Source organism: Myotis nattereri (genome assembly GCF_964212035.1).
Source record: "Myotis nattereri genome assembly, chromosome: 1".
NCBI classification, from domain to species: domain Eukaryota; kingdom Metazoa; phylum Chordata; class Mammalia; order Chiroptera; family Vespertilionidae; genus Myotis; species Myotis nattereri.
Window position 1 is genome coordinate 207,056,298 of NC_138075.1, and position 27,573 is coordinate 207,083,870.

General features: G+C 40.5%; 1 protein-coding gene across 1 annotated transcript in view; it reads left to right on the plus strand.

Moving 5' to 3' along the window:
- Positions 1 to 27,573, plus strand: part of RFC1 (replication factor C subunit 1) — an 81,711-nt gene that overhangs the window by 52,527 nt on the left and 1,611 nt on the right. Inside the window, exons 9-24 of the mRNA XM_081093048.1 lie at positions 653 to 936; positions 3,882 to 3,989; positions 6,081 to 6,260; positions 7,647 to 7,751; positions 10,957 to 11,356; positions 12,927 to 13,036; positions 15,851 to 15,965; positions 17,462 to 17,553; positions 17,991 to 18,128; positions 18,275 to 18,370; positions 18,703 to 18,801; positions 20,167 to 20,321; positions 20,449 to 20,566; positions 22,443 to 22,588; positions 25,855 to 26,068; positions 27,135 to 27,326. Of these exons, the coding sequence (XP_080949174.1) occupies positions 653 to 936; positions 3,882 to 3,989; positions 6,081 to 6,260; positions 7,647 to 7,751; positions 10,957 to 11,356; positions 12,927 to 13,036; positions 15,851 to 15,965; positions 17,462 to 17,553; positions 17,991 to 18,128; positions 18,275 to 18,370; positions 18,703 to 18,801; positions 20,167 to 20,321; positions 20,449 to 20,566; positions 22,443 to 22,588; positions 25,855 to 26,068; positions 27,135 to 27,326 (2,552 nt within the window). The remainder of the gene's footprint in view (positions 1 to 652; positions 937 to 3,881; positions 3,990 to 6,080; positions 6,261 to 7,646; positions 7,752 to 10,956; positions 11,357 to 12,926; positions 13,037 to 15,850; positions 15,966 to 17,461; positions 17,554 to 17,990; positions 18,129 to 18,274; positions 18,371 to 18,702; positions 18,802 to 20,166; positions 20,322 to 20,448; positions 20,567 to 22,442; positions 22,589 to 25,854; positions 26,069 to 27,134; positions 27,327 to 27,573) is intronic.

Genomic DNA, 27,573 nt, shown 5'->3' on the forward strand with positions numbered 1-27,573 from the left:
TCGTTTTGAGAAAAGTTCACAGCTCTTGGCTGCATGTTAATCGCCATGTGTAGTGCAGCCTCTGGACTTCAGCGTGTGAAGCCAGAGAGCTAGATGCCTCCAGCTCGGAGCTGACTGGTCCTTGTCAGGTCATCTGAAGCTCCTGCTGACTGCCCAGAAGTTTTACTTGTTAGTGGTTCTGATATGTAACCATCTGCTAGGATAGATGGTCTTAATCCTATAAGTAAATCTGTTCATATAGTAACTTTTAGTCTTGAAATCTCTAGGATTTGTGGCTTTCAGACCATATTACAGAAATTTTATGTGCCATATTTTAGTAAGTTTTCTCAAGGCAAATTTCAGACCACTGAAGATTATCTGTGGAATAAAATCCATGTTCTTAGATGTAGTTTATCATATTTCAGTTAATGAGTAATTTGTATTTAAAAACAGATTCCTTAATTCGAACTGGTTATACAAAGAAATAAGATACAGATGTTTAATTTTTACTAAGTGTGCTGTATGAAGAACTAAAATCATAATGTAAACATTATGAAATCACCTATGACATTGTGCACTACTAAGATTACTCAGTAGAAAAGTGAAAAAATAATCTTGTTATTGGGTATCATTTTCCAAAAAACAACAATCACAGTCTCTTCTGTTTCCTTAGTAAAAACAGATCAATTCTTGGATGAAAGAAAGAACTTCAGTCCTAAGAAGCAAATTAAATGTGAAAGTTCAAAAGAATCTCAGCAACATTCCAAGTCTTCAGCTCACAAAAGAGGAGAAACTTCTCCTACAGCTAGTTCCAAGCTGACGCTTTTGAAAAAAAAGGAAGAGAGTTCTTCTAAAGAAACAGAGCCTATGTCCTTGAAAAGAAAAGAATATGCCATTGAATTGAAAGGAGAGGCAAAAAGTCCTAAGAAAATCAAAAGTTCTCCTGCTAAAAAAGAGGTAGAATTTTCAAAAAGTGTATCATGTTGGGGCTATGTGCTGATCTGGGTCTGATTATTTTAAAGTTTTCTAACTTTGTAAGTCATTATGGTACTTTTAAGATACCATCTTATTTAGATGCTGTTGCAGGTCATAGGTTACTAATATAGCTAAATTAGCCGATATTTACTGAATGTTACTGTGTATCAGATATGGTGCTAAAACATACGTAATCTTCACAACAACCTTGTGAGATATTTTTTTTTATTATTCAGCTTTTAAAAAAATTGGCTTTTAGAAGAAAGGGTGGGAGAGAGAGAGAGAGATTGATGTGAGAAAAATACATCGATTGGTTGCCTCCTGTACGTGCATTTACCTGGAATTGAACCTGTGACCTTCTGGTGCATGTGACAACGCTTAAGCCACTGAGCCACACTGGCCAGGGCTTTATTATTCAATCTAAAGACGAGTAAACAGGATGACAGCATTTAAGTAACTTTTACAGGATTATCCAGCTGGTGGGTTATAGAGCCAGTTTGAACTTGGGAATTTGGAGGCCAAACAATGCAGTATAACATGGTGGCTCTGACATGGAGATGGAGCCAGTTTCAGACCATAGTGCTGCCACTAAGCAGATGTGTGATCTTGGTCTGGCTACTCGCCCTTTGTCTGCTTGGATTCCTCATTTGTCAAATAGGGATAATAATGAATTGATATGTAAAACCATTTAGAACAATGCCTGGCACATAATAAGTGCTATATAAGCTTTTGCTATTATTAAAATAATTATTATTTGTATTTGTCCTGAATGTACTCCTCTTTGCTCTTGTATAACAATGTTGAGATACTGAAATCATTTTCAAAGGAAAGAAACAGTGAAATAATGCAAAATGGTTTTTAAAAGTTTTCTGTGTTTTCATCTCCAATTTGGAACGCCCTTTGATTCATAATGAGAAACCACATTCCTTCAAGCCTTCTAGGCACTTAGAATTAAAAGTAGAATATTGCCTATTTTAACTGCTCGTTACCATTTTTTAGTGCAGAACAGTGAAACGGTGATGATTTCAAGATGCTTTTTTTTGTTTGTGGTCAGTGCTCATAAATACGCTTAAGGGAACAATGAACTTTTGGTCTCAGATTTTTCTTCACTAAATGCTTGTCTGGTGGGTGAATGTTTTTCTTCAGGCACTCTAAACTTGTTCAATTTACAGAGGCTTATGTGTTTTTATTAAAGGAGAAGAAATCTTCAAGTGATATTTTCCTCTTTACTGTATTTTTCAAAGTTGGAATAGAAGTGACTTAGAGAACTTAAGCAGTTTTGAGAACATCTATTTAATAAATTCAGTCTAGCCTGGCCAGTGTGGGTCAGTGGTTGAGTGTTGACCTATGTACCAGGAGTTCGCCGGTTCGATTCCCAGTCAGGGCACATGCCCAGTTGTGGGCTTGATCCCTGGTGGGGGGCGTGTAGGAGGCAGCAGATCAATGTTGATGTTTCTCTCTCATTGATGTTTCTATCTATCTCTGGGCAGGTGTATTTTAATACGCTTCTCATATGTATGCACACCAACATTTGAGAACCACTGTGAAAATGTAGAGTTAGGGTCTAGGACCAATCTATGATGGCTTACTTATTTTATAACCAAAGCAGCTTACTTATTTTGTTGATTAAATCGCTTATTTGTATTGAAGTAATATTTTTGTTTACTCTCAGTGGTATTTGAGGTAGCTTACAAGTTAAAAATAATGTAAAACAGGGAGTAGGAAAAACAAGTGACAAGTGTAGTGGTTTTTAAATCAGAATTATCTAGGATGTTTTTCCTACAAATACACATGCCGACGCCATACTCCATATCTCTGAATTAGAAACTTAGTGTGAGTCTAGGGATACAGTTTGAAAAGTTTCCCCATGATTTTCTGAGACAGACTACTCAGCGTAAGATCTCCTGAAATAGAATAGGAGAGATTAAACCTAGAAGGAAGAGTGATGGTGTGTAGAATATGTCTGCTTTTTGGAGTAAAGTTTGCCCCTTGTTTGAGCCATCTGTTTCTATGAAGCCATTAATTCTCAAGACTGTAGTATTTATATCCCCAGGGGTATAGAGCCATTTAGGCTGTTTTAGGGGAGTGCAAAGCATTAGGATAAACATAGGATGTCTTCTTGTGTAACCAGTTTACATGGATATATTGTGAAATAGAATTGTAAAATTCACATGCATCTTTGAAATAAAATACACTCCTTTGATTTTTTTGCTTGGGGCTGGCTTATGCACCTAACCTGCCCTGAGATGTGTGCCTTTAGAGAGAGTGGAAAGGTTTGACAGAGACTGGTGCAGAGATGTTTACAATCTGGGTATGTGTAAATTGGGGAGTACCTGTGTAGCTAAAAGTGTAAATTTCAGGACTAATGCTTATTTATTAATATGTATTTTTATTTATTTATTTATTTATTAATATATTTTATTGATTTTTTACAGAGAGGAAGGGAGAGGGATAGAGAGTTAGAAACACCAATGAGAGAAAAACATTGATCAGCTGCCTCCTGCACACCTTCCACTGGGGATGTGCCCACAACCAAGGTACATGCACTTGACAGGAATTGAACCTGGGACCTTTCAGTACGCAGGCTGACGCTCTACCCACTGAGCCAAACCGGTTAGGGCTTAATATGTATTTTTTAAAAAAAATATATTTTATTGATTTTTTACAGAGAGGAAGGGAGAGAGATAGAGAGTTAGAAACATCGATGAGAGAGAAACATCGATCAGCTGCCTCCTGCACATCTCCTACTGGGGATGTGCCCGCAACCCAGGCACATGCCCTTGACCGGAATCGAACCTGGGACCCTTCAGTCCGCAGGCCGACGCTCCATCCACTGAGCCAAACCGGTTTCGGCAGGGCTTAATATGTATTTTTAATGTTACATAAATTTTGTATGACTTTGTTCTTTCTTTTCTCTATCCTTAAAGTCTGTAAGTCCTGAAGATTCTGAAAAGAGACGCACTAATTATCAAGCTTATCGAAGTTACTTAAATCGAGAAGGCCCCAAAGCTCTGGGCTCCAAAGAAATACCGAAGGTGAGAACACTGCGAAGGCGTGGCCTCCTGTCAGGTCCTCTGGCCGGTGGGTCAGTGTATGTGTCCACTATGTTTTTACAGCAGCATAGAATTGAGAATTTAAATTAACAGAAAAGCCACAGTTACCATAGTTACTAAATAGAGGTGTTTATTCCCATTATGAGTCACTGCTTGATACTTAGAAAAATTTCAGTGGGCTACAAGTAGCCCCAGGGGCTGGGCTTTGAGGCATCCAGCAATTACAAGACTGCCTTCCTGGTACTCATGGTCTAACTCAGGAAGGAGACTGTTAGTAAATTATTATTTACCTACTAGAGGCCCGGTGCACTAAATTTGTGCATGGGTAGGGTCCCTAGGCCAGGCCGGTGATCAGGGCCGATCATGCCTTCCTTTCCTGGCTGCCGGCTGAGGCGTTCCTTTGTTCCACACCACCCCCTGGTTGTCAGCACACGTCATAGCGAGTGGTCGAACTTCTGATCGGTTTGAACTCCTGAGGGGACAGTTTGCATATTAGCCTTTTATTATATAGGACAGTTGTGATATATGTGTCAGTCTTGCCTCTTGTATAAAGTGTGTGAAAGCCTCTGCTTGAGAGGACTTTAGGCAAAGTGGTGTCCTTAGGGGATGGGATAGTCAGGTTTCAGGGAAGATAAGCCTGTGGGGGCGAAGTTGGAGAAGAGTTGAGGGTATTGGTGGTTTGCTGGTCCTGCAGTGAGAGTTCTAGAGTGGAAGAGTTTGGCAGCGAGGCTAGAAGTGCTGGGTTAGACAGGCAAAAGGATACCCAGAGCCACAATGAGTGATAGATTGTTCAGGAGATATAGAAGATTGAGAGGTGGGAGAGGGGCTTGCATGTCGAATTTTATAAGGTTATTTTGAAATTGTTGAAAGGTGTTTAAGTACTTGTAGTGTTCACAAGATAATTTTTTTAAAAATATATTTTATTGATTTTTTACAGAGAGGAAGGGAGAGAGATAGAGAGCTAGAAACATCGACGAGAGAGAAACATCGATCAGCTGCCTCCTGCATGCCCCCTACTGGGGATATGCCCGCAACCCAGGCACACGCTCTTGACCGGAATCGAACCTGGGACCTTTCAGTCCGCAGGCCGACGCTCTATCCACTGAGCCAAACCGGTTACGGCCACAAGATAATTTTAATCGTAGAATCATAGGGCTTGAAGGGACCTTGAGATGATATTAGTTAAACCTTTTCTCTCCCAGTAGCTTCAGATCTATTCTTTTCCCCTCGAAAAAGATTCTTTACCTGGATGGTGAAGGATTGAACTTGTATTGTGCTAGTCTTTGAATTTTGTTAAGCTTCTTTTCAAACCTATTTTAAGACTGTGTTTAATTCTCTATTCAAAGAGATTGGTTTACATAATTTTCATTTTGCATGGTTATATCTTTTTATTGTAAAAATAAAAAAATGTTTATTACTATATACAGTTCCAATTAAGATTAAATGTCTCCTCCATCCAGCTTGCTTTGGCTAGTGTCTTTTATATTATTAAGTTATCTTTCCAGCCAAGAGATACCTTGCTGTTAAGTTATATATAGGTTGTTAGATTTACTATCATAAACAGCCAGAGGGGAGTGCAGGAGCTCAAACTTGTTTAGCTTTCAGAACTGAAGCTTTTCTTTCTTCACAACAGCAAGAGTTTCTGTGGATGTTGCATCTAGATGTTTACTTACAGTTATACTAGTTCATAATGGGGGGGGGGTGAGGACACATTTGTAATACCTTAACCAATAAAGAAATTTAAAAAAAAGTTATAGTTCACTAGTAGCTTAAATATTAAACATAATGAAAATAGTATGACTGTGTAATTTTAATAAGCTCTGCTAACTGTATTGAATGTGTTTTTTTCATTGTTGGTTTTATAAGTTTGTTAAGTATTAGCCTACATAAGAATTTCTCAGGATTTAATTTCAGTTTCTGCTTATTTGCTGTAAATTTCCGGGAAATTTTTCCATGCTGAGATTATTTATGATGTCAAATGAGAAAAATCAACTTCCTGCAGTTTTGATGCCAAATATTTCTTTGGAAAGCTACCATGTAATTTCCTCTCTGCTTGAACATTTTGGTTTTTAGGGAGCTGAAAATTGCTTGGAAGGCCTTATATTTGTAATCACAGGAGTGCTGGAGTCCATTGAAAGAGATGAGGCCAAGTCTCTAATTGAACGTTATGGAGGAAAAGTAACTGGGAACGTCAGCAAGAAAACAAACTACCTTGTCATGGGCCGTGATAGTGGGCAGTCCAAGAGTGACAAGGTGGGTGCTGCTGTGTTCTCAGCACAGTGAGACAGTCTGCACGCTTCGGCATTTGTAGTAATGCCCTTTACACAGAGTTAAGAGGAGAAAAAACGGAGAAGCAATTTCTTCCCTCTTATTTCTTCTCCATGGAAGAGTTGGCTTTGATCCCAGGATTTTTGTCTTCCAATTGAAGCCACAGTTCGTGTTTGTTTGACTTTTTAAGTGTAGTATTCCAATTTAAATTATTTGAAGATAGAAGCAAATGCAGTTTTCTTTTTCTTTTTTTTTTTTTAGTCCTAAGTATTTTTATATATGCCACTTACATTTTTTATTGGAACTCTGAAAGTGGGATTGTCTTTAGCTCCCAAGTCACAGAATACTCTACCTACCTTTGTTCAAACAAATAGCTTATTTCCTTATGTAACAAGAAGTCCAGAGGTAGGCAGTTGCTGGGATGGTTCAGCAGCTCAGTAATGTAGCCAGGCTATTTCCATTTTCCACCTCTTTTATTCTTATTTTGTTAACCTTAAACATTATGCATGTTGCCTTGTGTTGCAAGATGGCTACAGCTCTAGGCATCCAAGTCCACAGTCAAGGCAGAAAGAAGGGAGCGGTGGCAAGATGTTACTCCAGCTGTGACTGGACTTACAAGTTTCCCCAGAAATGCCTTTTGTGGGCTTTTCCCCAGAAAAGCCCACTTAAATCTCATTGGCCAGACCTGTCACATGGTCATTCAGTACTATAAAGAAGGCTGGAGGGCGAGCACTTTCCTGATGGCCTTAGACCAGCCATGGGCAAACTACAGCCCGCGGGCCGGCCGTTTAAAATGAATAAAACTAAAAAAAAAAAAAAAAAAAAAAAAAAAAAGACCGAACCCTTTTATGTAATGATGTTTACTTTGAATTTATATTAGTTCACACAAACACTCCATCCATGCTTTTGTTCCGGCCCTCCGGTCCAGTTTAAGAACCCATTGTGGCCCTCGAGTCAAAAAGTTTGCCCACCCCTGCCTTAGACCGATCATAATTTATCACTTGGGGATGGACACACTGGAGTTGTGTTGGTAGGGGAGACAGTGAGGGAAAGTGTCTGCCAGCCAAGCCAGTCTGGGGAGAGGGGATGGAGAGCTGGACTTAGGCCCTCGTGCCGTTGCCTTTCTAGGGTAGAGCAGTGGTGCTGTACACTTCAGGCACCAACTTAGTCTTAGGGATGTATCTGTCGTTTTCTTTCTTTTTAATGGTACTTTTCCATGAATATGGTTTAAAAAAAATAATTGCAGTGTTATCTAATTTACAAATGTGGCTTTTCACCAATTAAGAGGCCCAGATCTCTCTCTTTTTTCTTTTTAGCAGAAAGTAATGGTTAGAATACAGGTTTTTAATGGTTTGCATTTTTAATCACTAGGCAGCAGCTTTGGGGACAAAAATTATCGATGAGGATGGCCTATTGGATCTGATTCGAACTATGCCAGGCAAGAAATCTAAATATGAAATAGCAGTTGAAGCTGAGGTTTGTATAAAATGAGCTTAATTTAAGTTGACTTGTAGCAACTTTCCTGTTTCATAGACATTTCTTGGGTGGCTACAGGCCTGTTGGCTGAAAGATTAACTTCCCCTTTTACTGCAAATGATTCTACCTTAATTCCTTTTGAGCAGGTGGACTCTGCTTCAGGATATCTTCTTTGGTGCATTTCCTTAACTTTGTTGTTGTTGTTAATCCTCACCCAAATACATTTTTCCATTGTTTTTTATAGAGAGTGTGAAAGGAGGGGGGGAGACAGAGGGAGAGAAACATCGATGTGAGAGAGACACATCAATTGGTTGCTTTCCGCATATGTCCGGGGATCAAGCAACCAATGTATGTCCCCTTGACCAGAATCGAACCCGAGACCCTGTAGTCCTCAGGCTGACACTATCCACTGAGCAAAACTAGCTAGGGCTTCCTTATCTTTAAGGGAATATGAGGAGAGAGAGAGGACAGTGTTTTGCACTTAACCATATCTACTTATTAAACTTTCCATATTTTCCATATTCTTGCAATGACTTTGTGCAGAGTTTATTGCTTAAGAGTTCTTCAAAAGATACGATATAGTTATCAATATGATAAATTAAATTTTAATTAGAACTTTTTCAGTTGTGATAGAAACCCAGCCCATATTAGCTTTAGCAAAAAGGGAAAAGTATTGGCCTACACACCTAAACTGTGGGCAGGTGGGTCTGGTGTAGGATTACTGGTGGAGACTGTGGTGCTCTCAGGGCCCTTTCAGTTTCTGTCTCTGCTTCTCCTGGTGTGGGACACAGGGGTGCCAGTAGGCCAAGTTTAATGTCCCAGCTCTGTAACTCAAGTGCAGGGTGATCTGCCATTTGTTCCAGTTAGAAAAATCTTAGGGAATGATTTGTATTGGCCCTTCACCCAGTGTTCCCTAATATCAACAACTTACATAACCATAGCAGTTATCAAAACCAGGAAATTAACATTGATACCGTGCCGCTAACTAAACCACACATGTTTTCCAGACGTCACATTTCCTCCTGTTGTCTTTTTTTCTGTTCCAGGAATTCCACACTGAGTTTAGTTGTTGTGTCTTAGTCTCCTCCAGTCTAAGACAGTTCTTTTGTCTTTCCTGGAGGAGCCATTCTTCAAAAAATCTGCATTTCTTTGATGTGTTCTTATGATTAGCTTGAGGTTATGCATTTTTGGCAAGAACACTACAGAAGTGATATTGTGTCCTTCACAGTGCATCATATCACGTCATGTGATAGCTCTTATAATTGGTGGTGATAATCTTTTTTGTTATTTTTTTGGTGATAATAATCTTGATTACTTGGTTAAGTCAGTGTCTGCTGGGTTTCTCCACTAGTAAAGTGACTGTTTCCCCTCTGTAACTGATACATGTATTGGGGAGATAGTTTAAGACTATGCTAATATCTTGTTTCTCCTCAAACATTCACCCACTAATTTTAGTATCCACTCACTGGTAAAGAGGCACTAATTTTTTCCTTTTTTATTATTCACACCACAGAATTTATTATTTGGACATCATTCACACACCACACAATTCACCCCTTTTAAAGTATATAAATGAGTGGATCTTAGTATATTTGCAAGGTTGTGCAACCATCACTACAGTCTAATTCCAGAGCATTTCATCACTCCCTGAAGAAACCCTGTACCCATTCGCAGTTGATTCTCATGTCCACCCCCTGGCCACCACCACTCTGCTTTTTGTGTCTATGGATTTGCCTATTCTGGACATTTCATTGAAAGGAATCATGCAATATGTAGCCCTTTGTGTCTCGTTTCTTTCACTTAGCATATTTCCAAGGTCCACCTACGCTGAAGCATGTACCATTACTTCACTCCTTTTTATTGGTGATTAATATTCCATTGTGTGGCTATACCACATTTTGTTTATCCATTCATCAGTTGGTGAACATTTGGGTTATTTCCATTTTTTGGTATAATATAAAATAATATATGTGTATATAATATAATAATGCTGCTGTGAACATTTTGTGTATAGGTTTTTGTGGAGGTATTAACTGTTTAAAAATTTTGTTTTTCAATTACAGTTGACATTCTAATATAATATTAGTTTCAGTGTATGGTATAATGGTTAGACATTTATGTAACTTAGAAAGTGATCTCCCAATAAGTCTGCACCCACCTGACACCAGATATAGTTATTTGGAGGCATTAGCTTAAAAAAAATTGTTTTTTTATTAATCCTCACCCGAGGACATGCTTTCATTGTTTTCCAGAGAGAGAGAGGAAGGGGGGGGGGAGCGGGAGAGAAACATCAATTGGTTGCCTCCTGTACGTGCCCCGATACGGTATTGAACCCTCAACCTAGGGATGTGCCCTGACCGGGAATCGAACCTGAAACCTTTGGTGAATGCGACAATGCTCCAGCCAACTGAGCCACCTGACCAGGGCTTTTTTTTTTTTATTGTATTTTTTGAGGTGACATTGGTTAATAAAATTATATAGGTTCAGGTATATTGTGTAAGACATCATCTGTATATTGTATTGTGTGTTTACCACCCAAGTCAAGTCTCCTTCCATCATCATTTATCTCCCCTATACCTCTTTACTTCCACCTCCCCATCTCCCCCTCCCGCTCAGGGAATCACTATGCTGTTGTCTGTGTCTGTGAGGTTTTTCTTTAATTAATCCTTTCACCTTTTTCACTTAGCCTTGCAACCTTCCTCCCCTCTGACAGTTGTTAGTCTGTTCTCTATCCACGAGTCTGTTTCTATTTTGTTTGTTGGTTTATTTTGTTCATTAGATTCCACATATGAGTGAAATTATATGGTGTTTGATTTCTCTGATTGGCATATTTCACTTTGCATAATGCTTGGAGGCATTAACTTTTAACTAGTTAGAAAACTGAAACAAAAATATCTTAATCCTTTACCTTGTTTTTTTTTCAAACTGATATTGGGTTATTAAAAAAATGTTCTCACTTTTAAAAATTGCATTTGGGTACTTTTCAGGGTGTTATTAATTTTTATAAAGTTTGGAAGTAATGATTGTCATAAACAGCAGGGTCCACTGTGAAGACAGACCCAGCTTGGGTAGTTTATTTGGATATATCACATTGTCCTCTGGAGTACATGGACCAGGATAGAAATTCTTTATCTCACCAGGTTTCTTTTTCCCTCACTTTTCCAATTTTTATTTTTTTATTTTTTTTACTTTTCCAATTTTTAAGATGAATAAAGAAAAGTCCAAATTACAGAGAACACCCCAAAAAAACTACCAAGGAAAAAGAAAAATTAGTCCAAATAAGAAGGAATCAGAATCCAGAAAGAGCCAACGGACTCCCAAAAAGGACAGCCCTATGACGTCAGTAAAAAAGGAAACCAGTGTGTTTCAGAGAGGCCTGGACTTCAAGGAGCAGGTGGCCGAGGAGACAAGTGGTGACAGCTGGGCTAGGAATTTGGCTGATGACAGCAGTGAAAATAAGGTGGCAAATTTGCTCTGGGTGGATAAATATAAGCCAACCTCGCTCAAGACCATAATTGGACAGCAAGGTGACCAGAGCTGTGCCAACAAACTCCTACGCTGGCTCCAAAACTGGCACAAGAGTCCATCCGAAGATAGGAAACACGGTGATTTACAGCTTCATTCATTTTTGTGTGTCTGTCACCATGTCATTGCTCAGCTGCACATATGTGAGGGAGTATAATAGTCGGTTCATTCATCTCTCAGCAAGCATTTATTGAGCACCTGCTCTGAGCCCAGGTGCTGCACTAGTCTCCAGAGGTGCTGTTGTGAACAAAGCACAGCCCTCGAGCTCAGTCAGTGGGGAGATAGACATATGAGCCAGCAATTAAAGTGTAATGTGCTAAGTATTGTTATAGGGGTAAGTATAGGGTGTTAAGGGGATGGAGGTGTGTAGTCAGGGATGGGGATGTGTGCTCTCATCCCTGGAGGAAGGGGTATCTAAGCTAAGACTTGGAAACTAAGTAGGAGTTACTTAGGTGAAGGTGGGTGTTGGGTGGGAAAGGGTACATGTACCAAGATCTGAAGGTTATATGAACAGGACTGCGAAGAGTGCCAGGAGATTGGGGGAAGGGTGCAAATAGAGGCACAGTTATAGATTAGGCAGCCTAAAAACCTTGCTTTTGGTAGCCTGATAGTCCTAGCTTCTCTAGGTTCTGTGCTTGTTCACCATGTATTTGTCATGGACTATGAACACCACAATATACATTTAATGCCTAAAATGTTATTGGAGCAGAGAGGTTTCAGATCACAAACATTGGTAGTGTTTTCTTGAGCTTCAACCACAGCCCTGGAGGATGTTGTGTAAGAAATAAGAAGCAAAGTTTAGTGAGCATCACAATAAAGTCATCGTCAAAGTGGTGACTGCGTTATTCATGTGTGTGGTCACTAGACATTGGCCGAGGATGCCAATTATTTTATTTGTATCAGATAATATAATTGTAATGATACAAGGTTAAATTTAAGTTGGCTCTCTCTTTCCAAAACCACATACAATCTACCCTAAAGCGGGGAGATAAGTGCTTTGTGTGCCTAGAGAAGATTAAGGCTTCAGGTTAACTATAGTCCCTTTTCCCAAGCCTGCAGGAGATTCAAGTCTCTCTCAGTCATTGTGAGTGTATGTATGAGCACCCTGTATGTGTCAGGCACCGTGTCATAAGGGGAGGAAGAATTCTATGGAGCTGTGAAAGATAGTTGAAGGCACAGCATCTGCGGTTCATGCCAGGCTCTGCTTGGGCACGTTCATCCCCTCAGCACCCACCCAGGCACATTACTGTTGTCATCCTCATTTTCTAGAGGAGGCAGCAGGCCAGAGAGATACTTCCCAAGTTCTCCCCGCTGGTGAGTGGTGGAGTTAAGGGTAGTTGGGGTTAGGATTGGAGACCGGTAGTCTGCTCCATGACCTGTGCTTTTTAGCAAAGAGAATCATAAAAGTATTGTTTCAAATCAGAGTTTTCAAGTTAATGAGTTTTAGTTTTTTATTTTGGGTGGAGGTGATGTAGGGAGTAGAACTTTTTCTAAGTGCTGTGGAACCTATTGTATATACTTTGTACAAAATATTCTGCAAATTTAGAATTAAACTGGAGGATTGCTCTCTATTCTAAGTTCATGCACAATTAATCCTGAATTCTATTAGCTAACATAGCTAACACTCTGAAACTTCTTTCTTTCTAACAGCAAAGTTTGGTAAATTTGCCAGCAAAGATGATGGCTCTAGTTTTAAAGCGGCATTGCTCTCAGGCCCTCCAGGTGTTGGCAAAACAACCACGGCCTCTTTGGTTTGTCAGGTGGGTGTTCTCTTGTAGTTCAGTTGGAGAGTACCATCGGAGTGGGCATGTGTAGGGGATATGTGCGCTTGTGTGTGAGTATGTATGTGGTGTGTATATATTTTAACTGGTTGTGTATATACTTTCCTGAAATTAAACCTTTAGAATTTGCTTTGGTTTTGGGGATATTTGTTATTTTCATATTTTAAAAGTATTTGTCATTATAATTATAGGTGATACTGTAATATTTTATAGATAACTAGAGGCCCGGTGCACAAAAATTTGTGCACGTGGGGCGGGGGGGGGGGGTCCCTCAGCTCGGCCTGTGCCCTCTCGCAGTCTGGGACCCCTCAGGGATGACCACCTGCTAGCTTAGGCCCGCTCCCCGGGGGGATTGGGCCTAAGATGGCAATCAAGACATCCCTCTGGCAGCCCGGCAGCCCTCGGGGGATGTCCACTTGCCAGCGGGGAGCAGGCCTAAACTGCAGTCGGACATCCTTAGCAATGCTGAGGAGGCAGGAGAGGCTCCCACCACCAGCGCTGTACTGGCAGCCATCTGCCTGGCTTGTGGCTGAGCAGAGCTCCTCCCATGTGAGAGCGCCCTGACCACCAGAGGGCAGCTCCTGCATTGAGTGTCTGCCCTCTGGTGGTCAGTGTGTGTCATAGTGACCAGTCATTCCCAGTCTTTCTGCTGTTAGGGTCAGTTTGCATATTACCCTTCTACTATATAGGATAGCGGCCTGGTGCACAGGTGGGGGCTGGCTGGTTTGCCCTCAAGGATGTCCCGGATCAGGGTGGGGGTCCCACTTGGGTGCCTGGCCAGCCTGGATGAGGGGATGATGGCTGTTTGCAGTTGGTCACACCTCCTTCAGGATGGGGGTTCCCGCTTGGGTGCCTGGCACGCCTGGATGAGGGGCTGATGGCTGTTTGCAGCTGGTCACACCCCCTTCAGGGTGGGCTTCCCCCCGGGGTGCCTGGCCAGCCTGGATGAGGGGATGATGGCTGTTTGCAGCTGGTCACACCTCCTTCAGGGTGGGGGTCCCCACTGGGGTGCCTGGACAGTCTGGGTGAGGGGCTGAGGGCCGTTTTCAGGCTGGCGGATGACCGAAGCTCCCAACCTCTCCTTTTTTTCTTTTTTTTTCTTTTTATTCTGGGATTTATTTACCTTCTATGGCTGTCACTGGAGCTGAGAGCTGGCTTTAGCTCTGAGGCTTGGCTCCAGCTCTGAGGCCTTGGCTGCTCAAAGCAGGTATCTGGTTTGTTTGGCTTCTGTAATTGAAACACTGTTGCAACTCCAGCTGGCTTGCTGGCTGAAAGCATGGGGATTGTTTAGCTTCTGTAATTGCAACATAGTTGCTTAGAGTGCAAGCTCAGAGGCCAGCAGCGGCAGGTGGGGAACCTTGGCTTCCTCCTTCACTGGAGCAAGCAAGCCTCCTGTTCGCTTCAGCTGCCTGGCTGCCGGCCGCCATCTTGGTTGGCAGTTAATTTGCATATCTCGCTGATTAGCCAATGGGGAGGGTAGCGAATTTACGGTTAATTACCATGTTTCTCTATTATTAGATAGGATAAGTCTTATAGACACAAATATCTTATAAACCCTCCTAAGAATTTTGTGCACTGTTACCATTTTCATGTGACAAATGAAATGGGCTTATTCGAGAGGAGGGCAGTGGCCCAGTGTGAACCCAGGTATGTAGGACCCTGCCTTTGCTGTTGTGTCTCTCTGGCTGCTATATCTAGACAATGAGAAGACAAGGCAGTAGAGCAAACCACAGTTTATGTGTATCAGAATTCTATGAAACGATACATGAAACGGTATCAGAATGATAGAATGAAGGACTTTAAACTTACTTTAAATTTATTGCTGGATTTTCCCGCTCTCTCCCATAGCTGGTGGTTTCTTTTGATCTTTATTGTAGGGACCAGAGCATACATTTTTAACAGGTATAATAACTATGTATTTTCTACTCTATAAACATTTAAAACCAAAGAAATATATTTTCCCCCTAGTCTCTCCAGTAGCAAACATGACTCTTTTTCTCCCTTTATTATTGTCATTACCTTTTTGGGAATTCTGTTAGGCATTTTTTAAGGCTTTATGATCAAGATAATGATCAGTTTTGGGAAATGAACCATAATAACTTGATTTTTCTTCAGAGGACAATTATAATGATTTAACTTTTTTATCTTGAAGTCAAGAATTAATTTTTGGCATCTTATAATAGATTAATTGTATATCTGATATTGAAATCTTGGGATGGTTATATTTAATTCTTTTCAGGACTTTAAGAAACAAACAGTAAAATTGCTTATTCGAATATATTCTTCCAGGTTAGTGATTTGTCAGCAGAGGTTTTAAAAGTAAATGTGTGTTTATGTGTGTGTGGTATGTATGAATATGATGTTTTAAAGTCATGATTGTGAGGTGTATTATAGTTAACCTCATTGTCTGTTATTATCATACTTTATTTTTTTTACTCCTCGTTCCTTATGTGATTTTTTTTCTTTTTTTAAAAAAATATATTTTATTGATTTTTTTGTTTACAGACAGGAAGGGAGAGGGATAGAGAGTTAGAAACAACAATGGGAGAGAAACATTGATCAGCTGCCTCTTGCACACTCCCCGCTGGGGATGTGCCCGCAACCAAGGTACATGCCCTTGACTGGAATCGAACCTGGGACCTTGCAGTCCGCAGGCCGACGCTCTATCCACTGAGCCAAACCAACTAGGGCATGATTTTTTCTTCCCTCTTTCTTCCTTAACTCTTATTTTTTCTGGGAGGGGGGAATGGTAATTTGTCTTGTGATAGTAATGGTTTCCAATGTTTTTATTAGGAATTGGGATATAGCTACGTGGAGCTGAATGCAAGTGATACTCGCAGTAAGAACAGTTTAAAGGATGTTGTTGCTGAGTCACTGAATAACACCAGCATCAAAGGCTTTTATTCAAGTATGTGGCTTTTTGAACTGTTTTCTTGGGTTAAGCAAGAAAAACAAGTTTATTTCAATGTGGAGTAACCGCTACTATGTACTAGGCACCCTGCTAAGTCCCGGGGCTAATGAGAATTAAGAAAAGCCTCTGCTGTAACTCCAGTAGGACAATAGTTACCTTTTATTTTAGGTCTTAGAAATTTCTGAGAATGTGATAAAAATGCATTCATGGACATGTTTATGTATTTTGCATATGACTTTAGCGGATTCACAGGTGAATCCTGTGAAGAGGACAAGAAAATAAATTGAGTGAGGTGACAGAGGCCTTTAGATGAAGAAGTGATTCTATTTGAGGCTTTGGTGGAGACTACCAGTAAAAGGGGAACATTTGTTTGCAGGGCCTTGAAGAATGAGAAAGATACTCATTTGTGGGTGCAAGGGGTTATTTCAGACAAGAGGAGTAGGGGAGGGGGAGACAGCGTGAAAGTGCCGCTGTGTTCTAGTACGGCCAGAGCTTATGGGGACAGTGAGATGCCCAGCTAGGACTGACTGCACAGTGCATGTTTACAAACTGTGGTCTATTACAGGTCACTGGATTTCTTGGTACTTTCAATGGTAAAAAGTCATTGTTAAAAAGAACTTGCTTGGGAAATGTCACTCTTATACATTGCTGGAGGTAGTGTAAATTGGTACTGCTTAGCAGAGCAATCTGGCAGTATTTCTCAGAATTAAATTACACATTGCCTTTAACCCAGAAATCCTAATTTTTGGGTTCACTGTTAATATTGGTATATATGCAAAATGACATACACATGGATCTTCATTAGTGTGATTTATAACAGCAAAAGATTGAAAGCAACTTCACATTTTATTTTATTTATTTATTTTTATATATTTTATTGATTTTTCACAGAGAGGAAGGGAGAGAGATAGAGAGTTAGAAACATCGATGAGAGGGAAACATCAATCAGCTGCCTCCTGCACATCTCCCACTGGGGATGTGCTCGCAACCCAGGTACATGCCCTTGACCGGAATCGAACCTGGGACCTTTCAGTCCGCAGGCCGACGCTCTATCCACTGAGCCAAACCGGTTTGGGCAACATTTTATTAATAGATAAGTAAATTATGATAGATGTGTAAAATGGAACATTATTAAACAGCCTTGAAAAGTGTGGTGTTCTGTATCTACAGGTAAGAACAGATCACAAAAACATTCGGATGATCAAACCAAGGTGTATATTTTTCTGCATACATTTTTAACATGTACAGCATATCTCTGAAAGGATATAAAGAGTCTGTTCATACTGTTTGCCCTGGAGAGGGAATTTGGTTGCCCTTGGTGGCCAGGGTGGGAGGGAGGATCTCTGCTCACTGCATTCTCTGGTTCTGTTTGAATTTTGTACCATCTGTTGTTATCAGTTTCAAATGTGTGATAAATTGCTTATAAAGCAGCAGTGTTTGAACAACTGTTACTTTGTTTCTGACCCTTCCCACTGCTTCTCAACGTGGGCCAGGTGGAGCAGCCCCTTCAGTAAGCATGAAACACGCCCTCATCATGGATGAAGTAGACGGCATGGCAGGCAATGAGGACAGGGGAGGAATTCAGGTAATGAAAGCATTGTATTCTAGGTTTTTATTTATTTATTTATTTAAAATATATTTTTATTGACTTCAGAGAGGAAGGGAGAGAGAGACAGAGATAGAAACGTCAGTGATGAGAGAGAATCATTGATCGGCTGCCTGTTGTAGGCTCCACACTGGGCATCTAGCCTACAACCCGGGCATGTGCCCTGACCGGAAATTGAACCTTGACCTCCTGGTTCATAGGTCCACACTCAACCACTGAGCCATGCTGGCTGGGCTTTACTCTTGGATTTTAGTGCGTGTTTTTTTCACAAAAAATATAAAGCACTAATTATTATGTGGTATCTGTGGCAATTAAAGCTTGTTGCTGAGTTGGTTTTTAAAACTGAAAATGCATATATTGTGTGGTATTTGTTTTTTTAAAAATAATTATTTTTGTGTTGCAAATTTGCCTTTTAGGAACTAATTGGCCTGATAAAACATACAAAAATTCCCATCATTTGTATGTGCAATGATAGAAATCATCCTAAGATTCGCTCTTTGGTTCATTATTGTTTTGATCTTCGTTTTCAAAGACCTCGGGTTGAACAGATTAAGGTATGATGTTTGGAATTTTTTCCCCCATCACACTATCCTATTTATTTAAAGGTCAACTTTGAAAGTACCTGATAAATATTTTTAAAATATCTGATTATATAAGTTTAAAAAAGAAATCATTGAAGATTCTCCTTTGTCAATTTTAGGGTGCTATGATGTCAATTGCATTTAAAGAGGGTTTGAAGATTCCCCCTCCAGCTATGAATGAAATAATTTTGGGATCCAATCAAGATATCAGACAGGTAAATTAAATATATATTACATGAGAATTAATAATTCTTTTGAATTAATGCCTTAAAGCTGTTTGAGGAGAGGGAGTGGAATATATTTTTATTGATTTCAGAGAGGAAGGGGGAGGGGAGAGATAGAAACATTAATGAATAATCATTGATTGGCTGCCTCCTGCACACCCCCTCCTGGGGATCGGGCCTGCAACCCGGGCATGTGCCCTGACCAGGAATCGAACCGTGACCTCCTAGTTCATAGGTCAATGCTCAACCACTGAGCCACACTGGCTGGACAGGAGTGGCAGTTTTGTCCCACCTTGACAGTATCTTATTTGCAATTCTCTTAGGTTTTACACAACCTGAGCATGTGGTGTGCACGAAGCAAGGCACTAACCTATGACCAGGCCAAGGCTGACTCTCAGAGAGCCAAAAAGGACATCAAACTGGTAAAGTAAATTTCCATTTCTTACTTAATTCTGGTTGGGCTTAGTTCCTTGACACACATATAGAACCTCTGGATATTTATAAGAGATATAGACAGCTGTTAAAAGTGTTTCTAATTCAAATGAAATGCTTTTCAAGGACTAGCAGTGTATATTGTAGATTTTGAAAAAGGGAAGTTTTACATTATAATTATGCATCAATAATTATAAAGTGGCTTTTTCACAGTCCTTGATGTATGGATTTCATTCGTGTTTTAATGGGTCTGGAACTGTTAATGGTTTAATAACCTCCCTGAAATTAGAAGTCTTATCGATGATTTCTGTGTTCTATTTCACCTAGTCACTGCTTAGAATTTATTAGTTAGAGCAAGGGTCCTCAAACTATGGCCCGCGGGCCACATGCGGCCCGCCGAAAACATTTATCCAGCCCGCCGGGTGTTTTTGCCGCCGCTGTGTGCATAGGAATTTGTTCATAGTTTTTTTTTAAACTATAGTCCGGCCCTCCAACGGTCTGAAGGACAGTGAACTGGACCCCTGAGTTAGAGCAGTGATTAAGCAGTATTTTCCCCCCTCCCTTTAAAAATATTAATAAAAAAAATTACAGCAATTTTAGGCTCACATCCAAGTTGAACAGAAAGTACAGAGATTTTCCATATACCTACTGTCCCCAAATACATACACCCTCCTCCACTGTCAACACCCCCATCAGAGTGGTACATTTGTTCAACCGATGAACCTACACTGACACATCATTATTACCCAAAGTCCAGACTTCACATTTAGTGTTGTACATTTTGTGGGTTTTGACAAATGTCTAATAACGTGTATCTGCTATGGTAGCATACTAAAAATCCTCTGTTCTGTATATTCATCCCCCCCCTGCCCCCTGGAAGTCACCAATCTTTTTACTATCTCCATAGTTTCACCTTTTTGGAAATATTATGTCATTGGAATCATACTGTGTAGCCTTTTCATACTGGCTTTTTACCCGGTAGTATGCATTTAAGGTTCCTCCATGTCTTTTCATGGCTTGATAGCTCATTTCTTTTTAGTGCTAAATAATATTCCATGGTCTGGATGTACCACAGTTTGTTTATTCACCTACTAAAGCAACTTCCAAGTTTAGAGCAGAATAAAACTGCTCTTTACATTCATGTGCAAGTTTTTGTGTGGTAGAACTTTTTAATTCATTTGAGTAAATACCAAGGAGGACAGCTCCTGGATAGTATGATTAAGAGTATGTTTAGTTTTGTAATAAACCACCAAACTGTCTTTCAAAGTGAAGCCATGCATGAGAGTTCCTGCTGCGCCACATCTTTGCCATCATTTTGTCTTGTCAGCATTTGGATGTTGGCCCTTTCTTTTTAGGGCCCATTTGATGTTGCCCGGAAGGTGTTTGCAGCTGGAGAGGAGACTGCTCATATGTCGCTTGTGGACAAATCCGATCTCTTTTTTCATGATTATTCAATAGCGCCCCTCTTTGTCCAGGAGAACTACGTACACGTGAAGCCTATAGCTGCGGGGTGAGTGCTCAGAGCTAGTGAGGGTTAGAGTTGGTACCCTCCCTAACCCTGCGAAGGCCAGAGAGCCGAGAGGGAGGGGAGTGGAGTATACACAATGGTGTAATCCAGACTGGTTTCTGTCCTGCAGGGGGGACATAAAAAAGCACTTGATGCTTTTAAGCAGAGCAGCAGATAGCATATGTGATGGTGACCTCGTGGACCGGCAGATCCGGAGTAAGCAAAACTGGAGTCTCCTGCCCACACAGGTAATGCTCTCCTTAAAGCGCACGCAGGCTCTGCTTTAGTTCAAGAGAACAAAATAGCTGTCAGCTCCTGTAGTCATTTGAAATACCAGAAAAACATTATGGCTCTTATGGCAAAAATGCCATCTGGTAGAGACCAAAACTCTGTGGTCACTATTGTCTATTTCTTTCTTTCTTTTTATTTTTTTAAATATATTTTATTGATATTCTACAGAGAGGAAGGGAGAGGGATAGAGAGTTAGAAACATCGATGAGAGAGGAACATCAATCAGCTGCCTCCTGTACACCTCCCACTGGGGATGTGCCGCAACCAAGGTACATGCCCTTGACCGGAATCGAACCCGGGACCCTTTGGTCTGCAGGCCGATGCTCTATCCACTGAGCCAAACCAGTCAGGGCAATTGTCTATTTCTTAATCTGGCCTTATTTTTCAGTGATTCAGAATGGTTTTATGTAAATGGACATGGAAATGAGGAACGCTAGATTTTGGTCATAACTAAGATGTGAGTCAAAAGTTTTATTTGCTCGCCCTGGCTGGTTTGGCTCAGTGGATAGAGCATCGGCCTGTGGACTGAAGGGTCCCGGGTTCGATTCAGTTCAAGGGCACATGCCCGGGTTGTGGGCTCGATCCCTAATAGGGGGCGTGCAGGAGGCAGCTGATCAATGAGTCTCTCTCATCATTGATGTTTCTGTGTCTCTCTCCCTCTCCCTTCCTGTCTGAAATCAATACAAATATTTTTTAAAAAGTTTCATTTGCTCTGTTTTATCTTAAGAACATTTCTTTCTTTTGCCATTCTTGGCTCTCACAGATGGTTACTAGTGGCTTTTTCCTGAACTGCAGCCAGGGGAGGTCAGTAGCCACTTTCTAATATGTGGATTCTCATTTTCTTCTTGCTAAAGAGGCAGCTGTGTATTGGTACTTTACTTCGGTTGATATTTTTTACTCAAAATAGACTTTGGTCAAAATTCATAATTAAGGGTACTTGTTTTGCATATTTATACAGTATTATTATTTATACAGTAATAAACAAGGGACTTCCAGCATCTACTCTTCTCTGAACCCTACCACACATTGTTTGAAAACAAAAAAACAAGGACTCATTCTGTATATAAAGAATTCTTTCTCATGTTTTAAAAATGTTCATTTTTTTTTACCTAATACTTGTGCTTTTGAGAATTTATCTTAAAGAAATAATTTTAAACACAGAAAAAGCTTAATGTACAAAAATATTCCCGAAAGCATTAGTTCCGAAAGCAAAAAATTGGACAGACTCTCCCATGTTCAGTAACAGGAGAATGATGAATTATGGTAAAATCTCTTGGCTAGACTATTATGCCACCTTTGAAATTATTTGTAAAGATGAACTAATGTGAAAAAATTAGTTAATTATTAGAATAAAGCAGCATACAAAATGTATGTATAATTCCAGCGTTTAACAAGTGAAACCCTGGATATGGAAGATATTCAAGGACGCCCCTTTTCACTTTCTCAGTTTGCTTGACTCCATGACGGTTAGGGTTTTCATGCTCTGGTCCACCTGTGCTATCAATAGCTTGTGTTAAAGGCAAGCATGGGCCTCTCTGACATTGGCATCTACAAGGTAACTGGTGTCATGAGATCAGTTGGTTGAGGAGGCTGAGTTGGCAAGATAATCTCCCTTAGGGCCATGTGTGTTTTGGAATAAGGCATTTACCATAATCAGTTGTTTTCTCTGGAATAAGTTTTCCACACCCACAGATCGGAGACAGGGAAAGGGCCTGACTGCCCTGGAATTAGGTATGTGCGACATTGATGCTTCATTTCCAAAGACTGCTTGGAAGCTAAGGAAGCAACTTTGTACTGAATTTAAATTGTGGCCTGCACTTGATTTTTCCCCAGGCCATTTATGCCAGTGTTCTTCCTGGAGAGTTAATGAGGGGGTACATGACTCAGTTTCCCACATTCCCCAGCTGGTTGGGTAAGCACTCCTCTACAGGCAGACACGATCGTCTTGTGCAGGATCTAGCATTGCACATGAGTCTCAGGTAAGTGGTAAAACTCCATTTCTGGTATTTTATCCGTGTAATGTATTTAGCGTTTATCTAGTAAGGATAGCTTTAGTCAAGAGATTTATATTTTAGTTTTGATTTTATTGCCAAATACTCCTGAATAAGAGTGTGTGTGTGTGTGTGTGTGTGTGTGTATGTGTGTGCGCGCGCGCGCGCGTGTGCGAGCTTGAGTTTTATTATCCATAATCATTGTAACACTTATTTTATCACTAAAAGGATACTTTGGAAGAATAAAGCCAGGTGGTAGAAATGTTATAACTTTAAGATACATTTAAAACTGTATTCCTCTGAGATAGTGCTATGATTATAATGCCTATTACTAGTAGTCATATACAATATCTCTGCTTCAAAATAATTTAATTGGAAAAAGGGAACCATATAGATAAATGAACTAGTTTTTACCTATCCCAGTAGTAAAGTGACCTGGTCATTTGGGATGGAGATACAGTTTACCTTTAACAGGAAGTCAATACTCAGATGATTGAGACCCAGTATGTTTGGAGAAGTTTAAGGACGTTCAAAATTCTTACTTGGTACAATTTTGTTAATGTTTAAACACTTAGAAAATGTGCATGCATACACATACTAAGTGAACTTTAGGGGTTTACTTTTAACCATGAAAAACGACTGGAGCAGTCTTATCTTTCTGGTCTGGGGAGAGGATATTAGTATTTGGTTCACCCTTGGCTTTTGGTTAAAGCCGAACTGAGTTCTACTTCCTGCTCCATTCCCTCTTAGCCTGTGGCATGAGCCTTTTATTGCCACCATGGTGTTAGTTTTCTGTTGCAAGAATGACATATGACCAAAATTCAATGGCTTAAAACACAAATTCATTCCCATCTTCAGATGGGAAGACTATCCTGGATTATTTGGGTGAGCCCAGTGTAATTGCAAGGGTCTTTAAAAAAAGGGGGGGCGGGGGTTTGCAGTGCCAGAGAGAGATTGAAGATGCTCACTGCCACTTTGAAGATCGGAAAAGGGACCGTGAGCTAAGGGATGCAGGCAGCCTGTGGAGCTGGAAACGGCTGCTTTCCCCTGCTGTCCTCACTGGTCCAGATGTGGCCTCTCAGCTTTCTCCCTGCTCCGTCCACTGCTTGTTAATATCAGGACCCCAGTGCCCTAGGGTGTCCCCTGTGGTGCCCGTACTGTGCTCATGTGGATTGTGAGCACTGGACTTCCAGTGTTTCATGGCTGTCCTTTTGGATGTCTGCCCCCTTCTCCCGTCTGACAGAACATTTCTGGGGGTAGGAACTGAGGCTCACTCCCTAGCACATAGAATTGCTGAGCAAGTGTTTCTTAAGGAATCATATATAGGCCACTATCATCCTCAAGCACATCTGTATTGAGCCTCTCAACTTGTGAAGTAAATTAAAATGTTCCTACTTAACTTTTATAGCCCAGGTTTCTCTTTTTTTAAAAATGGAAAAGTGTGATTTTATTACTCTTAATCTATTTTGGGTCATAGATGCCTTTGAGAAGCCGAAGCTTTGGTCTTTATTCCCCCCCAAATGCACTAATGCACAAATACAATTTCAGGGGAAGTAATAGATTTTTGAGGATAGGACCCTTGATTTAGACCAGTGATGGCGAATCTATGACATGCGTGTCAGAGGTGACAACGCAAACTCTTTTTTTTGGTTGATTTTTCTTTGTTAAATGGCATTTAAATATATAAAATAAATATCAAAAATGTAAGTCTTTGTTTTACTATGGTTGCAAATATAAAAAAAATTTCTATATGTGACACGGCACCAGAGTTAAGTTAGGGTTTTTCAAAATGCTGGCACACTGAGCTCAAAAGGTTCGCCATCACTGATTTAGACGATGCTTTTAGACTTTACTAGATGTAATGTTATGTGATCCTACTAGAAGGTAACAGTGATGTAACAAATTACAAGACTAATTTTGGAAAAGGTTTGATGATTGTCTTGGGCACTGGGCTTACGGCTCATACTTGTCTTAAAGTGTGCTGGATTATAGGAGACAGACTCAGAGGAAACGGGTGGGTGACTTAAAATGGGAGCAGTTTGAACTCTTTGCCTAGTTAATAAAACAGTTGTGGGCCAGGTTCTAGATTTCTGATAGGGGAACTGTGTGGGGTCTTGTGATTCAGACATTCAGTTGCCTGAAGGGAGGAGCATGACCCATAGGTAACTTTTATTTATTATTATTATTTTTAAAAAATATATTTTTATTGATTTCAGAGAGGAAGGGAGAGGGAGAGAGAAATATCAGTGATGAGAGAGAATCATTGATCGGCTACCTCTTGCACACCCCCGACTGGGGATCGAGCTCACAACCCGGGCATGTGCCCTTGGCTGGAATCGAACCTGGGACCCTTCAGTCCACAGGCTGACGCTCTATCCACTGAGCCAAACCAGCTTGGGACACTGGTAATTTTTAAAAGGATTTTCATTTCCTTTCTGATTTTAGTGTGGGTCCTGGAGTCAACAGCTTTTGAGGTCTCTTGTTTGAAGTGTATATAGATATTTAGTTGCCTGGTGTGAGGATGGTGGCAGCTGGGTTGGAAGATTTAGGTTGGCGACATTGGAAATATTGTTTCGTTCATCTATTTTCTGTCTTTAAGCGACAGTGTTTAAATAGAAAGAAAAACAGCCTTTTCGTGATACCATTCTAGTTCTCAGCCAGTTAGAGACTGCTTTTCTGTCTTTCCCTGGCCAGAATGCAGGAACATTCTTGGCAGTTTATTAGATTTGGTGAAAACCCTGCTCTAGAATTAAAAATTTCAGAGTAACAGTGTTAGGAAATGCGAGGGAAGCTTTCATATGTAATTTTGTGTGTTACAATCCAGAGAGCAAAAAGTTTTTCAGACCCTTCTTAGGAAGTGGTAGTGGCACTTCAGGTAGGCAAGCTCAGTGACTTTTAGGGATGCTTTTCACATTTGGAACTGGGAACGAGTAACCGTTGGCTGTGAGAAGTATGAGCACATGGAAGCACTGTTGTTGCCTGGGCCTTAACGAGTAGGATGGAAGCAGAACCTCCATTTGTGGTTTGCATGCTCTGATGCAGGTAAGTAAAAACTTCCCTTGGAGTGTGTTGGTGTCTATACCTGACCCTGCTGGGGTAGCACCAGGCTTTCCCTACACCAACCGTGAAACAGTAGGCATGCCATTGTGCACTATTAAAAGTGGGTCGAACTCCCATCTGATATGCACACTGTGACTTGAATTGGTGGTAGTTTGCTCTTGACGACAGCTGTGTCTCTCTTGTTTTGGTTTAAGAACTTACTCCAGCAAAAGGACTATAAATATGGATTACCTGTCACATATGAGGGATGCACTTGTACAGCCCTTGACCTCACAAGGGGTCGAAGGAGTACAGGACGTTGTTGCCCTTATGGATGCCTATTATTTGATGAAAGAAGACTTTGAGAATATCATGGAGATTAGCAGCTGGGGAGGCAAGCCTAGTCCCTTCTCCAAGCTGGATCCCAAGGTAAATTGTGTCACCCAGTGGCTCTCCATCACTGTAATTACCGGGTTTGTATTGGGAGTACTTCAGAGGTGTTTTATGTGCTTTAAAAGGTTTAGCTTTTTCAGTGCTTTTTGCTTCTATGGCCCGTGCTTTCCAAATATACTATTTGAGTATGATATTAAGAAAAGACTTCTGGATTTAACTTTACAATTTGTGTTTATCTTTGCTTTATGCAGAGTGGAAAAGCAAGATGTGAAAGTTGAGGAACAAATATAAATATATTCCTTATAAGGAAGGGTAGGGCAGCTGAGCCAGGCGAAGGAACCGAGGAAAAGAAGTGCTAACTGGCTGAGGAGTGTTACACTTAGTCTGCCTGTTTGGTGGATTCAGTATTCTAGTTGGATAATCTGTTGTGTAGTAATGTACCCCCTACTTCACATAATGAGCATGAAAAACCTAAAGTGACATAACATGAATATGTGCTATCTAATACCTCACTTTGTGCTTGTTTATTTGATGATGTTTTAGAAGACGTTCTCTGTGGCTTGCTTCTCTGGAATTCCGACCTGGCTCAATGGTTGTGGGTACAGGAGACATCTACAGTTAGCATTCATGGACTAATTCTGCAATGATTAGAAGCTCAGTATTAAGGCTTTTCAAGTTATTTAGTATATTGAACTAGCCACTATTAGTAAAAGTATTTTGTAAATAAAGGCCTACTTTAACATGTACCTTATTCTGAGCCTTTTTTGACTTACTGATTACTGACTAACTTTATCACTTGTAGAATTGCAGAGAGCACTGAATTAGGTAAAAATGATGACTTAAAAGTCTTTTGGGTCTGCCTTAAAGTTTCCAAATACTGATTATCTTTTTGAGTCATGGGCTCTATTAAGAATATGAAAAATATGGACCTTCTCCATAGAAAAATGCATATATATAAAATAAATATACACACATGTGTATAAATATTTTGCAAATCATTTTAAGGGGCTTCCAGGGTCTTTCAAAGCCTTTAGGCCTACAGAGTTCAAAAGGATTATCTGGCACTTAGATTTGAGAAGTCCCCTCCTTTTCCTTTCTTTAGGTGAAGGCAGCCTTTACGAGAGCGTACAATAGGGAAGCCCACCTGACTCCGTACTCGCTCCAGGCAGTGAAGGCCCCCAGGCACAGCACCGGCCCAGCGCTGGATCCTGAGCACAGTGAGGAGTTCCCGGAGGATGACTCTCAGTCTGATGAGAAAGAGCAAGACGCTGTGGAGACGGATGCTATGATCAAGGTAGGATTTTAAGCTACAGAGAGCAGCTCTGACACTCCCGCAAACTAGTTTATTTTTTCTTGCGTAATTTACCTTCAGAAATTATTCAGGGCCTGTTTAGCAAGTAGCAGAGTAAGCTCTGAAAATACTTCTAAGTTTTTTTGTTCATCACAGTTGAAGGTGGAGAAGGTATAGATTCACTTTTTAAAACATCCTCACCTGAGGATATGTTTATTGATATTTTTTGGGGGTGGGGGGAAAAGAGAGA